Raw genomic sequence first — 14504 nt, 5'->3', positions numbered from 1 at the left:
TGACTAACACTATCTCTGGTATGATGTTTGATTAAAATGCATTATTTGCACTTATATTTTGTCTTTTGAAGGAAAGTTCAGGCTTGCTTGTTCCTGCTGTTAATTATAACAAATTCTGGCAAATTTAGGGATCTGAAAAGCCTGTCAGATGTTGGCCTCAAGGGCTAATGTCCCTGAAGTTGGATGTAATTTGCACATAACAAATTGCTTCAATAAGATTTTGTTTCTTAGTTTAATTACATAAGTCTTTTGGGAGTTAAGCTAATGTGAAATTAAGAGTCATGGGACCACCACAAACCTTTAGAGGCTGTGCTGATAAAATCCAGCTGTTTCTTCTCAAAAACAACCTGTCAGTAAACCGTTCTTATCCACTGGTGTTCTGAAGTGATTGCAGTGATATTATGCTCCTTAAAAAAAAGAAAGAAAAAATTAAAATGATTAGTTGCATTAGACCATTAAATGAATTGGATAGTTAAAGACTAATCAGATTCCCTGACTAGTTTGATTGCACATGTTACAAGGTCATCTGCAGATGTACTGGGTGTCCAGGCTTTGGATAAAATGGCTTTGAGTCAATGGGTGGGAATATTGATCCTCTCTGGGGAAGCCCCTATCGTTGCGGATCACACAGCCTTCAGTGAGGCTGTACTTAATTGCAAGGCTGTGGAGAAGGGCATTGGGATTTATGCAGGTGAGAAGAGGAAGTTTTAGAATCTTCGCAACTGTGGACAAAATGTAAACTGACTGAAGAAGATCAGTGTAGCAAGTAGAAGGAAGCAGCTTGCACTGGAACTTTAACGTAGAAAAAATAGCAGCAAGGCTGAGGTATTTGTGGAGGGGGTTTTGCTTTCCAGGCAGATCAGCGGTGTTGCTACACTTCAGACTTTGGTGGGGGAAAGTGTTCCTTCTGAAATATCAATATCTTACTCCATTTTTGTTAACTTGAGTTTGATAATGTACTCTCTTGTTGTCTTTAAATAACCAAATACCAATCGCTTTTAAGAAGTATAATGCTAGTTTTAAAATTATCACATGGCTATTAACAATCCTATCATCTAACTGAGAATGTTACTTTTGTAATTTTCTTTAATCATTTATGACTGAGATTATAAATAACATCAGGAAGGAACTGTTTATTCCTATACTGAACAACCTGTGTGCTACGAATAAAAAGAAACGTACACTATACAACGCATAGATCATTTTAAATAGATTTTAAAGCTAGATCTTTGGCCATAGCTGAGTATGCGTGGCAGAGATGTTTTTTGTAGTAGTAGGAAAAAGACCATACCATTTGGCTTCTAGGCACTTGTTTTCTATAATACAGCTCTGCATATTTTTAGAATGTCCCACATAATAGGTGGTGTCCCTCCTAAAGAGGATTTATACATCAGTGAGCATTATAAGCAGTTAAGATGTGGACAATATGTCCACCCTTTTAAAATATTAATAGTATACTTCTAGGTGTTTGTATAGTGAATGACCTTCATATGGTGTCTTAGTATCTCCAGAGAATCAGGCATGGAAAATTCTTTCTGACCATTAAAAGCAAGCGGGAAAACCTCTTCTCAGATACATGAACCTTGATTTCATCTTGGCCAGGAAAAACTTTGCACATAAACCTGAAGACAGTTGTGTATACAGACCATCATTCTGGACCTCCAAGTCCTTCACTTGCCTGCCATCTAATAGCTTGAGCTAGGAGGTGACTTTGCCAGGAACTTTAAGAGCAGTGGTATATTCAGTGTCAGTGGTGTTTGCCATAGCTAGGAGGTGGGCCTGTTTCTGGCTGGAGCCCTTGGTCAGTCCTTGAGTTGATGGCAGTGTTGCTCTCTGTGTGCTGAGGTCTGTACAGTGAAGGGCTTTCTCTGCCTGAGGACTAGACACAGTCTGCATCGACATGCCATGAGACTTCACCGATCCCTTTATCTTCTCTCCTTCCATCCTCCTTTACAAGCACACAAACACATTTGCATGAACAGGCTTTTAAAATTCCTTAAGGCAATTTCTAGTATATGATAAGGATTATAATGTCCTTAAAAACAGAATAATCTTGCCAAGAAGGAAAACAAATGTGGGGAATATCTGCTTCGACAGACAATAATAAAGATGTACATGCAGTGACAATTATTTTGCACAGACATTCTTCAAGATACCCCTAACAATTATGGGTCAAAGTCTTCTGTACATGTACATGGCAGTCCAAAAAATGTCAACAACCTGAAGGGACCACCCAGTCTGTGTTAGATTTGTTGCCCGTCTGTGTAGTAGAAAGGCACTTCTCCCTTTTCAAAATATGAAAGTTGTCCAAATTTCCAAGTACTTCCATGCACACATCATTAATCTTTTTCTATAGGGATGCTATCGTTCCTACAATCAGTTGCTACTGATAAAAGCATATTAATAGACAAATACTGATGGATTTTTCATTCTGAATGCAGTATTCTTACCTTTTATTACTTGTAAGATACCCCCCAAGGCCATTTGGACAGTGGAGTTTTATCAGTAATTGACTTAATGCTCGCTTGCTACATTTTTCTAGGGAGAAATCGAGGAAATAGGGAAGGGGAATTGCAATAGGGCTATTTTTTTTGTCATCCAGAAGCAAACAACATTTAGATTTTATAAAGAGAAGAAAAGAGGATTGCTAACTTCGATCCAAACTGGAGGCTGGATAACTTTCTTGCAGAAAAGTTACAGAGTCACAACAGTACAGAATGAGCAGATTGCTACTGAGGTAGAAGCGCAATGTCTTCCTGCTGTGCTTTTTAGAACATTCTTCCGTGTCGCACCTGATAGCAGGCCCTTTATAACAGCACATAGGTCAGACAGCTTCTAAGTTCTCTGAGATACTCAGGATTCAAACATAAATAGGGGAGGCTTTCGAAAACCAAAGTTAAGCTTTCAAGACATTTAACTTATGTGAGGTCACTTTCAGCATACTTCAGATGAGTAAATGCTGTACAGTGTTTCTGTAACTTAGTCCTGTTATTTTGTTCTCTTTTAGAATTTCTTTGCAAGGAATGCCCAAGAGTTCATATTTTCATTGATCGAATTGAACTGAAGGACATTCCAGAAGAGCAGATGTATATGAGACGGTGGCTTCATGAACGTTTTGAAATAAAGGATAAGTGAGTAGCACTGTGCTGAACTTTCTGTTTCAAGAGGCTTGCTTTCTTCTTTGCTATTAATAGATATGCCTACGGTCTCCATGTTACCAGAAGCGCAAGACGGAGGGCTCTCTGAGGACAGGTGGTGTTGATACTCCTGGTGTTGGTGCATATTATTTGTAATACCTCTGTGATTAAAGCTGAAATCCATAGGTTTTAGGCCTTGCTTAGAGCTGCAGAACCATGTTCCAGGCCAGACTCATACTCCTCTGGAATACTTTCCACTTATGTTCTTGAGTCTGAGTCGTGTCCAGCCAGCAGCGCAAGATTCTCAAGGCAGGCAAACAAGCAAAAAAGAGTTTGGTTCTAGCTTAATAATCAGCATTATGGTGAGACCTTCCTAACCTTGGTAGGTTTTGGTCCAGTCTCTTTTGCCAAAATTGTATATGCATCTTCCGTCAGGCAGTGATTGGATGGATAAGAACAGAAGTAGTCCATAGATGCCTACCATCACTGGGGAAATTAAGTGAATTTTTATCTGTCCCAGCCACCTTCGAATCATGGCACAAGTGCCTGGATCTCTCCAGCACCTCCAGATAAGGTCACTAATGAGCATTGCAGCAGGTCCTAGGGGACTTCGTGTGCTGAAATGAAGACGTGCCTAAATGTGGATTTAAGTATTGTCGGATGTTGATTTGCCATGTCTGAAGTCCAGCCTAAGGGACTCTTTTTACCTTCTAAATCACTGAATATGTTGTGTGAGTCAGAAATTTGCCAGGTTTTTCAGGTGTGCTTGCTTGAAAATTATTCTGTCATTCAGTGGAAGAGTAAGTAAATGGATTGTTTTGACCAGTGATTTTTGAATCTATGTGGAAGTTAACACGCTTATCTGTAAACGTGGCACTGTTGCTGAAGTGACTTAGAAGTTCAGGATCCATAGGTAATTTCCTTTCCTTGACAAGGAGCTGATATGTAGCATAAAAAGCTGTCCAGAGTCCCATAAGTAGTCTTCTGGGGAAGACCAGCAAAACCGAAAGCTGATCATCTTCATCTCATTGTGGACTCTCGTTGACTGGAATCCTCCCTGGGACCAAAGTAATCTGTCTTACAGATTTAGAGCTGCAAAAACCTAGAATTGTCAAATCCATTCATTACTGTTTATGAAAGGTAGAGAAGAAAATTACTACTAAACCTGTGGTGTCACCTTTTACTCACGTGTGTTGACTTCCAAAATATTTTGTCTTGTGAGCCCTTGTTATTTATTAGTATATTTCGTGAAGATACTTGACCTCCTACTTCAGTTTCTAGTAACTAACTGTATGATATTTTATCTTGCCCAGTACTCTTGGCTTATTTGCTAAATCCTGAATGAAGAGGATATTTTTCAAACCTTTATATCCAATATTGAAATTGTTCCCTAAGGAAAATATGCTTTTATTGCTCACAGGGTTTCAGATTGAGTACTCTGATGCTTGATGTTACTTTTACATTGTATTCTGAAAGCATACCAACTGTTTCAGTGTGCTACAGATGAGCTGCTTGCTGCTGTTAAATTGTTAGTTAAATAACGTGTGATTAGTAGTGTGAATTTGACCATGTTCTTCTCTCCGTTTGTAGGTTACTAATAGAGTTTTATGATGCAAAGGATTCTAAAAGAAGAAACAAGTTCCCTGGAAAAAGCGTTCATTCCAAATTAAGCCTCAAGAAAACTTTGCCATCTTTGCTGTTTTTAGGTGGCCTGACTGCTAGTATGCTTCTGACAGAATCTGGAAGGAAACTCTATGTAAAAACATGGATATACGGGACTTTAATTGGCTGCCTGTGGGTTAGCATTAAACCATAAGCAGATGTTAGTCTCCAGTCAGTGGGATGTGCTGTCTTTTCTTGCACATTGCACCAAACTTTTTCCCGAATTTATAGTAAAAACATGTAAATAAAGCCTTATCGATTGAACATTGGACATAATAGAATTTGTGACCTAAGCCTCCGTGCGGTCGGTCTGGGGAAAATAAATGTAGTTTTTCAAATTTGCTACTGATTTTTGCTGGAATAACGGCTGATAAACTGAGTCGTATTATAAATTGCTTTCCCCGTGAACTAACACCCATCTCTATCTGCAGATGCAATGAAGTATGAGTTATACGTAAGGGTGTCTTAAGTGGACCTGTGAATGTATTTACAGAGATTAATTTAGGTTATATATTTATTCTTCTGATATTCATGTTGAATTTTTGTTACTCTTCGGTGCATTGCAGCAGCCCAGTTGCTCTGCCCCAGCCGTATCGCAAGTAAAATCAAAACCCTCTTTTTTTTCTCTGGAATTTTGCTTTTTAGTTTTGACTAAATACTGTGTTCTGGAAAAGGGACTGGTAAGCTGGCAAATCACGAGGCGCTCCCTAAAGCAGAGTGAAACGTTCATGGGGAAGAAGCTCTGTTTATCTAGTGCATGATTTTTGATTCTATTGCCGTATTAGCCGATGATTTTACGTACGCAGAACATTAAATCTTACTGAGCAAACAGCTTATTTTGCGCACCCTGTGTTTGTGCCTAAAAGGACTGGATGCAGCGTAGTGAAATGTTTTTTACTTTGTGGCCTAACCGGGCTGTACGCTTCCTTGTGTCTGCGTTGTCCGTAGCGCGTCGGGACTTCCAGCCGCGCTCACAGAGTGGCCGCATCCACGTGCCATGAGCAGCGGCGAGCGCTCACCATTCCCTGTGACCTCACCAGCGCCTGGGAGCGAGCGGTGCCCGCTGGGTTAAGCGCAGACCGACGGGAGCTTCAGGAGCGTGGGTTGTGGTAGCAGGCAGCCTTCAGGTGTCCCTGTGAAACACGAAGCACGTGCCTTTTCCCGCTAGTCTCCTGTAGCCTGATGTCTCATAAGCTGGCACTCGTCTCAGTGTTGTAGTATCACCCTAGATTTCCAAGTCATCCCAGGCCACGCGGACTTGAGGGGGGCGGAAGTGACGGGGTTGATGCGCACGGCTTGCACAACAGTTTAGCAGTGAAAGAAATGTGCGTCCTTTCACCTGTCTGAAAATCTACTTCTAAAAGCAGAATCAACGAGCCTTCGCTACCAGAAAGCCTGCGATTGCCGTGGCTGGGATTTTTGTTGGGGAAATGCCATTTCCTGATATCAAGGGAATTGTCCACGTGTACAGTGACAGGGTAGGAAAGAGGATGTATTTTAGCTTCTTCTGCTAAGGAGCCAGACTCCCTGTGTGACAATGGAACAACTAGAGAATATTTTTCTATCACATTTGCAAGCTTTAAATGTGCACCTCTTTTTCGCTTCAGTATGATTTGTCTCGCATTAAAACCCATCATGAATTAAAACGTGTCTCTTCAAATTATAGCTCCGCTTTTCAGATTCCACTATCGCCGGTTCATTGGAGACGCTGCTTTTACTGTGGGTTTTGTTTCTTGCTGGTTTTTTTGTCTGACAGAATAATGACAGTTCCACCTTAAAATCATTCGGTACAGCTTTCAGGTTGCAGCTCTGCGTCCTTCCATAATGGATTTTGTCACTGGAGTTATTTATATCGGTGATTGATTCAGGATATGTTGATGAACCGTGTTAAAAACAATGAGTGGGAACAATGTTGAAAAACAGTATTGTTATGAGGCTGTGAAACCAGAAAAAAAAAAAAAGAAGCCATTTTATGTAACAGCCAAATGTGCTCCCATGTAGCTCTTCCTATGCTCCGCTGACCATTGCCAGTGAGTAGAACCTGAAGGCAGTGTTCCCGTGTTAGTCTGATCTTGAATCAAGGAATGAAATTTTACTCTGACATGATTAAATTTCTTTGTAACGGCTAAGAATAACATTTAATTACACATCAAAAATATATGCAGACAGCTTAACTCATTTGTAGAAAAATAAATGCTGTTTTGGAGAGCCTAATTACCACAAAATTCTGGACCTCTCTTACTGTTTACTTGTCAGGAATATAATTGACAGTGCAACAAGCAGGATGTTTATTTTGAATGTTACTTTCTATGTTACTCTTAGTTGTTTTTTTGTTCCTTGCAATTAATTTATAAAGTTTTGAAACTGTAATTTGCTGATGTATTTGGCACTGGGAGTATCACATGCTATTTCTAAATATGCACTGATATTAACTTGAAATATTTCTTCATTAAAATAAGAAGAGCCGATGCTCATTCAACTTTTCTGTCCTGTCTCCTTGCTCCATTTTTTCTGCGTTCTTATGTTTGTTATTTGGGTTAACGGGAACAGTTCACCAAAAAAAGGCCACGTGTGTGGTTTTGAGTCCTTGGTGGAAGCATTTGTGTGAGAAGGAGTCAATGAAACGAAAACAACTTTATCCTTTTCTTCTTGTCTTTGCGGCTAAAATGTGTCAGAACTACGTTGTGCTTAGGTCCCACCAGAGCCAGCACACAGCCAGCTGGGCTCTTACAGCTTTTTCACCTGCACCAGTTGCTGCGTGTTAATAATGCTCTTTAAGGTGCAGAACCACATCAAGCAAGAAATGGGCTCCGCTGCGATGGGTCTTTTACAGCCAGCGCTGGGCAGAAGCAGGAGATGGGGAGAGGTATTGCAAACACACAAAGCGTATATCAGCAGTAAATGTCACCTAAGTTTTAGTGACGCGTTAAGTCTGAGGAGCAACCTGCATTCTCAACAACATCTCTTATTTTTCCGGTTGTATCAGCACCCCTAAAAAAAGAGACTTCCCTCCACACAAGTATTGTTCTTCTGCGTCAAATGTAGTTAAACCTTTTATATTCAGCAACAATCAGCAGCTGTTAGTTGCAGAATTTTACGCTTGCGCCTGCTTCTGTGGAAGGAAATGGGCTAATAAGGAAACATTAACTTAAATAATGGAGAACATAAAAAGTGAAGTGAGACAGAAAATTAAAGCAGGAAGTGATGCTATGATGAAGAAATGACTGAGCAGGACAGCAGGGGAAGATCAGTAGGGAAAGAGGAGAAAGACCAGTCAAAATCAGACATTTCTCCAAAGCTCTGTGCTTGCTCTTGGCTTTGTGGATGCTCCAGCCGACTGCAGCCTTTTGATAACTCCTCCAAAGCATTTTCTCTGATTTTTCTCCCTTCAGTAGAATGCAGCATACTGCTAAAACTGCTGGCAGCAGCGTATTTTTAGTACTGAAAAGCTGGCACCTGATTATTTTGGCATTTCGGAGTGCGTAGACTATATACTCACCTTGAGGGAGGGAGAGGTAACTATTTTAGGATTGGATAATGAAGGGAATAAGGAGGAGGTTTGGGATTTGGGGATTCGCGTTGCTAAAAATGATGAAGGACTTCTCCCCTCCCCGACCTCCAAATAAGAAGCCCTTTTAATGGCACAAATTTCAGGTCAGCTGTGCCTGAGAAGGTGATGGAAAAAACAGCTGATGGGTTTGAGATCTTGTCACCTTCTTTATGAAGTCTCAGTAAAGGCTTTTCCATTATAAATATGGATACCAGTGGTTAGCTGTAGGTCAGCTTGGCTCTGAGTTTGTATAATGGCTTGTATGAGAGCTTGTATGATGTTTGTATAATGGTTTGTATAAGAGCTTGGCTCTTAAGTTTGTATAATGGCAAAAGTCAACAACTGAAATAAAATACATAATCCAGTGAAGGAAAAGCAACAGTAACCTAATGTGGAAAGGTTAGAAACATCAGCTCCAATCAGGCATAATCACATGTGACTGATTCCAGGGAAGATCTGTTTCCCATGTGGGGACAAATTGCCCCGTCCATGTGGTGGATGTTTTTCCTACCCATCCTCTTTCAGTCCCAGATTTGTACCTCCACCCTTGGTTGACTGGTCTGGTGTTCTCCTAACGAAGAGTCCCTCATCACCAGAGCAGGATATTTCAGACGCCGCTGTGAATCTCAGGTTTTGTCCGTTCTCCTCTCTGACCCCTAAGTATTTTCATATTTGTATTCAGCTAGATAACCGCTAATGGGTCATTGATGCTTACCTCCATCAAGCTACGTTCTCTTCTTAAGGACTGTACTGGGTGAGGAAAGCCTCTTGCTCCTTGTGAAGAGGCCAAGACATGTTGCTAGTGTCTGAGACATGGATTTTTCTGTTTAGAGAGGTTATTTGTAGGTCTATACTGGATGTGCTGGATGGGTTTCTCCATTTCCATTGGAATGTGCTCTTCCATTGACAGGCAGTTTGCACAGCTGTAAGTAAATACACAGACTAGAAACTACCCTTAAAAATGATGTTCCTGGCACATATTTGTAATATGAAAACTTTGTTAGTTACGCTTGTACAAACTGTGTTTCACAGCCATTCTGTTTCCCTTTTATCTTGTGTGGGAACTCAGCTTTCGAATGGCATTTTGATGCCTCGTGTTTGTCTTCCCTGCATGACTAATTCAAACCAGAATTGCTTTAACCTGTTTGCCTCATTAGGAGACTAGCCCAAAGATAACACAAAGGAGACAGATGTGGAGAGGCAGAAGGTGCTGTCTGGCTGTGTGGTGCCATCCCAAACTCCTGCTCCAGGATACAGGAGAGACGAATGTCCGGATACCCAGCCCTCTGCACTCAGCCACTGGTCTAGGGCGTTTCTTTACCTGAAAATGAACAGCCCTAAGGACTAAGTGCAGTCAGAGATTGTCCCTGTGTCTGTTGGTTGTTGTAGCCTGGAGGCTGTGGTTACACAATGAGGAAAAAGGGAAAGGATTCTGTTTCGAAGTGGTGTTGGTGTCTGAACATGAGCCAGCAGCGTGCTCACGTGGCCGGGAAGGCCAAGGGCATCCTGGCTTGTATCAAAAGTAGCGTAGGAGGAGGGCAGGGATTGTTCCCTTGTATGCAGTACTGATGGGACTGCAGCTGGAATATTGTGTTCAGTTTTGGGTCCCTCAGTGCAAGAAGGGTATTGAGTTGCTCGAGCATGTGCAGAGAAGAGCAATGAAGCTGGTAAAGGGACTAGAAAACAAGGGTTATGAGGAGAGGCTGGGGAACTGGGGTTGTTTAGTCTGGAGGAAAGGAGCCTGAGGGGGAGACTATGTTATATTCTGCAGCTACTGAAAGGAGTTTGCAGAGAGGAGGATGTTGATCTCTTTTCCCAGGTGACAAGTGATAGAACCTGGAGAAAGGACTCAAGTTGTCCTAGAGGAGGTTCAAACTGGATATTGGGAAAAATTTCTTCATGGAGAGAATGGTCAAGCATTGGAACAGGCTGCCCAGGGCAGTGGTGGAGACCCCCTCCCTGGAGGTATTTATGGGAAGTGTGGATGTGGCTCAGTGTCAGGACTCAGTAGGTGAGGCTGATGGTAGCACCTGGTGATCTTGAAGGTCTTTTCCAACCCAAGCAATTCTCTGTTTCTGTGATTTTGGGAGTGCCTTTGTTTGGAACAAACCTGGCACCTCAAGGGCTCCAGCAGATGCTACCTTTGTCACTGCTACGCCTGCTTTGGTCCCAGACTTGCTGCATCAAGACCCTCCTTCCCCCATCTTCTTTAGAGCCTCCCATGAAGGCTGAAATTGCCTAAGTGATTTTGCATTTCTGGATGCAGCAAGCCTCTGGCTGTGCATAGCTGTGCAGCTGTTTCATCCAATTGGGACCACAGGGGAAACTGAGAGAGGGAAAAGTTAATTTGCATTTGGCAAGATGCGACAGTTAACACTTTAATGATCTCAGAAAGTATCAAATGCTGTTCAGCATCATTAGGCACAAACAAGAGAATATGCAGAGTTCTCAGGCCTGAAACCTGAACTTAAGGTATTAAGCTAAATTCTGTAAAAATTCTGTGAAAAAGCTTTTCATTCTGTATGCATAATACTCCCTCGTTAAGATTTTTCACTTATGTTTTAACAAGCACTGACATCCACATTCTACAAGACACATTACTGGCATTGCCCTTACATTAGTTTGCTCTCGTGTCTTTCGAAGTCCAATTTGATAAAGAGAGCATTAAAATGTACTGCTAGTCTATATAATCTATAATCATTTTTGCTTTCCATAGACTAAGGAATCTTCACTTCTTGTCACGTGAAGAATATAAAAAGTTGGTTTGACATCAAAGCACTTTAATAAATTCCTCTTGACCACAAAGCATTCTATTATGGTCAGGTACGAACAAAAGTTGAAAAGATATTCAAAAAACACTTTGTTAATAGGGAGGAAGGATAAATTAAAATGAAGAATTACTTCTTTCTGAAACCACACAATTGTACATAGGACTCAGCTGCAGTCATAGGCTCACCTGCTCTTCTAATAACAGAGGAATAAATACAGGTGGATAACATGATATACACTCCTTTTATAAAGACAGAAAAATAAAAATTGCTGAAGAAATTGTGCTTTTATTGTCCAGAAAATGACCAGAAAATATTCCAAGGACCTGACAAGTAATTTTGCATAACAAATAGTCCTTGTGCCAGTACAGGATATGGTATTGTCTTCTGTGTTTAAACAGTAATAAGAGATTGTGTCTATGTATCCTGATACTGTCAGTTGCATTCCTGTCCTGTGACAAGATAACAACAGATGCAAGGAGTCGCAATATCTAAAAAACATCCCATTCTGCACCACCACGTTGGGGATTCCAAGTGGCTGCTGTCGCTCACACGGCAGCGTCTGCTGTAGAAGGCAATGGGAACATGCACAGCACATCTACAACCTGGATAGAGGGACTCCTGGTAGAGCAAATGTACTTCATGGATCAAACATTTTCATTGCATTTCAGGGTTGTCCAGTGAGCACTTTTGTTTCGTTTTCTTTTGCAAAGTTTTGGAGCTTTTTAATACATTCACTGTGATGGCGTTGGGAGGAGATGTATAATTCTGCCTTCATAACCAGGCTTATTTAATGCAAATTCAGTAAGGTGTAGGAAGGCTATCTGAGTGAGAACAGTGAGGAAGAAACGAGGCCCCTTGCAGCCTTCACTGCACGTGGTCTCACAGCCACCTTGCAGCCTTCCCTTCCCCTTCCCCTTCCGCTTCCGCTTCCCCTTCCCCTTCCCTCCGTCCCCTCCCTTCTCCTTCCCACTCTGATTCCCTCCAGCCCCCTCACATTCCTGCCTTTCCCAGCACTCTGCCAGGGCTCGTATTGTCCACCCCTCCAAGTTCAGTTCAGCTGATGTCTTCCCGTAGCCCAGATACAAGCAGGTTAGAAGTCATAAAAAAGTCACCACACCTTTGACTCCGAGTGTCAGGATTTTGCTAGAGCAGTCCTTCTCCTTCATTTCCAGCCCTGGAGCTTGTCCCACAGTGAGGAGCTCACTGGAGAATGAACCCAGCAAGCTCTCGCAGGCTCTGCCGAGCATGTCTGAGCGACAGCTGCTCTGGTTTTCTTCCAGAGCTTTACAGAATTGGCCAAATTGGGACAGACTTTCCACCGAGATTACAAAAAGCGCATCCCAGCAGTAAGGTTGCTTCTCTGCCCCGTTCCAAGTCCCCCTTCCAACAGAAGGACTTCCAGCAAAGCAATACAGCTTTTCAGAGTGGATTGCCAGAACACTGGGAGGGGGACATGGGCTCGCCTTTGTGTTAAACCTGCCTATGATTAGGCAAAGGAAAAAGGATGCTCTCAAACATATTGAATTTGTTTGGGTGAGAGCTCTGAAGAAAAGTCAGCAAACACATACCTGGTAAGGAAAGTTCTGGCATAAGTATTTTCTTATTGGGCAAACGAATGTGCAAGTAAACATAGGGTGTAGAAGGCACAACGTTGGGCTGTCCTTACCACAGGCTGCCAATGTAACCTGCATTGCTCCCTGCCTCAGCTTTGAACTTCTGGAAAATTTGGACAGGACTGACATGGAGTCAGCTGTGGTTGGGCCAGGTTTGGCTTCAGGCTTGGTTTTTACTGGGTTTCTTCAGTGAGTCCATTTTGTTGCTGGACAGAACGGAGAATCTCCCATCTGCGCTGGGAAGTTTGATCACAGGAGGCAGACTTGGTAACACCAACATATGCTGGCTTCTTAAATCAGGTTATAAAGGCTTGTGTAGACAAGAGGACTGAAGCAGAGAGTAGCTGAGCCATGTACGGAGCACTTCAGTGTGTGTTTCTCTCCCTCGTGTAAATAAACACTGCATTTTCTCCACTGGGCATTATTTTCTAGCAGCTCTTCATGAGCACACCTACATCACCACCAGTGTGTTTCTAAAGTGATGCTCATGTCCTGCCATCCAGGTGAGGTCAGTGCTGCTATAACTACTTTGGTTGGCTGGTATTACTGACTTGTGCCTGGAAAGTTCGGTATTCTGATTATAAAATGCCTTAGAAACACGAGGCATGGCGAAGGGGAAAAAATGCATCCTTCAACTAAAATGATTCAGCTGTCTCTGCAGCATGCAGGTTTTCAACCACGCAGTACGCCAGCGCTGCCTGTTCAGCAGCAGGCACATAGCGGTACCTCCAGGCTCATGGGGCTCTTTTGGGGGGGTCTCCACATCTTCCCCAGCTCCTAAGACAGGCGGCCACAGCTGGAGTCTGCATACATGTGCTGTGTGAGCGGGTGCCAAGAGGCGGTGCTGTAAGACCTCAGTGCTCCACCACATCTCACGTCCCTCTGTCCTGGCTCAGAGGGCCCCTGGCACCACCTGTGCTCTGAGAGGAGCCAAGGAGCAGCTCCCTGCGGACAGTAAGGAGCAGCTCGTACAGGCTGAGAGGCTTGTTTGGTGTTTGTTAGGATCTAAGTCATTCACAACAGCAGCAGCTCAGCCAGCCCCAGGGTTTGGGCCCAGCTGGCCCCTGCAGTACTTCCATGGGTAAAGCTGCTGTGCAGGACTGGCAGCACCATTCCCGCTTACTGGCCAGGTGCTGCGCTGTGAGGAGGCCGCTATTGCCCTGCAAAACGACGTCAGGGATCTGAGCGTGCTCACGGCCATAGCACCTCGCCTCTCGTGGGGTCTGCGTGCACGTGTGGGGAATGCACACATCTCCAAGCACATGAGGACTGGTGGCTTCCCCCACATTTTTGCATGCAGGTGGAGCATACAGGTTTTCCCTGCGGTGACAGGTCAGCCCTGGCTCTGTCTGTGAGGTTCCCATCGAGGCTTCACCCCTGTGCCGCCTCCCACCGCAACAAGGCACTGCCACGAGCGGTGCCCTCTGTGCTCCTGCTGCTGTGTGAGACGGCCCATGTGGAAGATTTGGACACGAGGATTGCTGTGGCATCAGCAGCGGTGTGGGCCAGGTGCGGCTGAGGGTTTGGTTTTAACCAGGTCTCTGCACCGCGTCCATTTTGTTGCTGGATGGAGCTGAGAGTCTGCAGAGGCCTGAACCAGCAGCACCACGCACAGGGCGGGAGGGCTGGCAGGGTACGGCCGTGAGCGCCCAGGAACCACAACATAAGAGCAGGAAAGGAGTCAGAAGAGAAAAGAGGGCTGTGAGGAGCATGGGGTGCTTTCGAGCATCTTTGATGCCCGTCGGTGCAGTCCGGTTCTGCGACACGGAAA

The 14504-nt window shown here is 43.4% G+C and overlaps 1 protein-coding gene across 1 annotated transcript in view; it reads left to right on the top strand.

Moving 5' to 3' along the window:
* The window catches only part of AGPAT5 (1-acylglycerol-3-phosphate O-acyltransferase 5), a 57027-nt gene extending 49743 nt beyond the window's left edge, over positions 1 to 7284 (top strand). The window contains exons 7-8 of the mRNA XM_021390938.1: positions 3008 to 3131; positions 4728 to 7284. Of these exons, the coding sequence (XP_021246613.1) occupies positions 3008 to 3131; positions 4728 to 4953 (350 nt within the window). The 3' untranslated portion in view covers positions 4954 to 7284. The remainder of the gene's footprint in view (positions 1 to 3007; positions 3132 to 4727) is intronic.

The sequence above is a fragment of the Numida meleagris genome, chromosome 3 (genome assembly GCF_002078875.1).
Source record: "Numida meleagris isolate 19003 breed g44 Domestic line chromosome 3, NumMel1.0, whole genome shotgun sequence".
In the NCBI taxonomy this organism is placed as follows: Eukaryota; Metazoa; Chordata; class Aves; order Galliformes; family Numididae; genus Numida; species Numida meleagris.
Note: the sequence above shows the minus strand (reverse complement) of the source record. Positions and strands in the feature narration are given on the sequence as shown.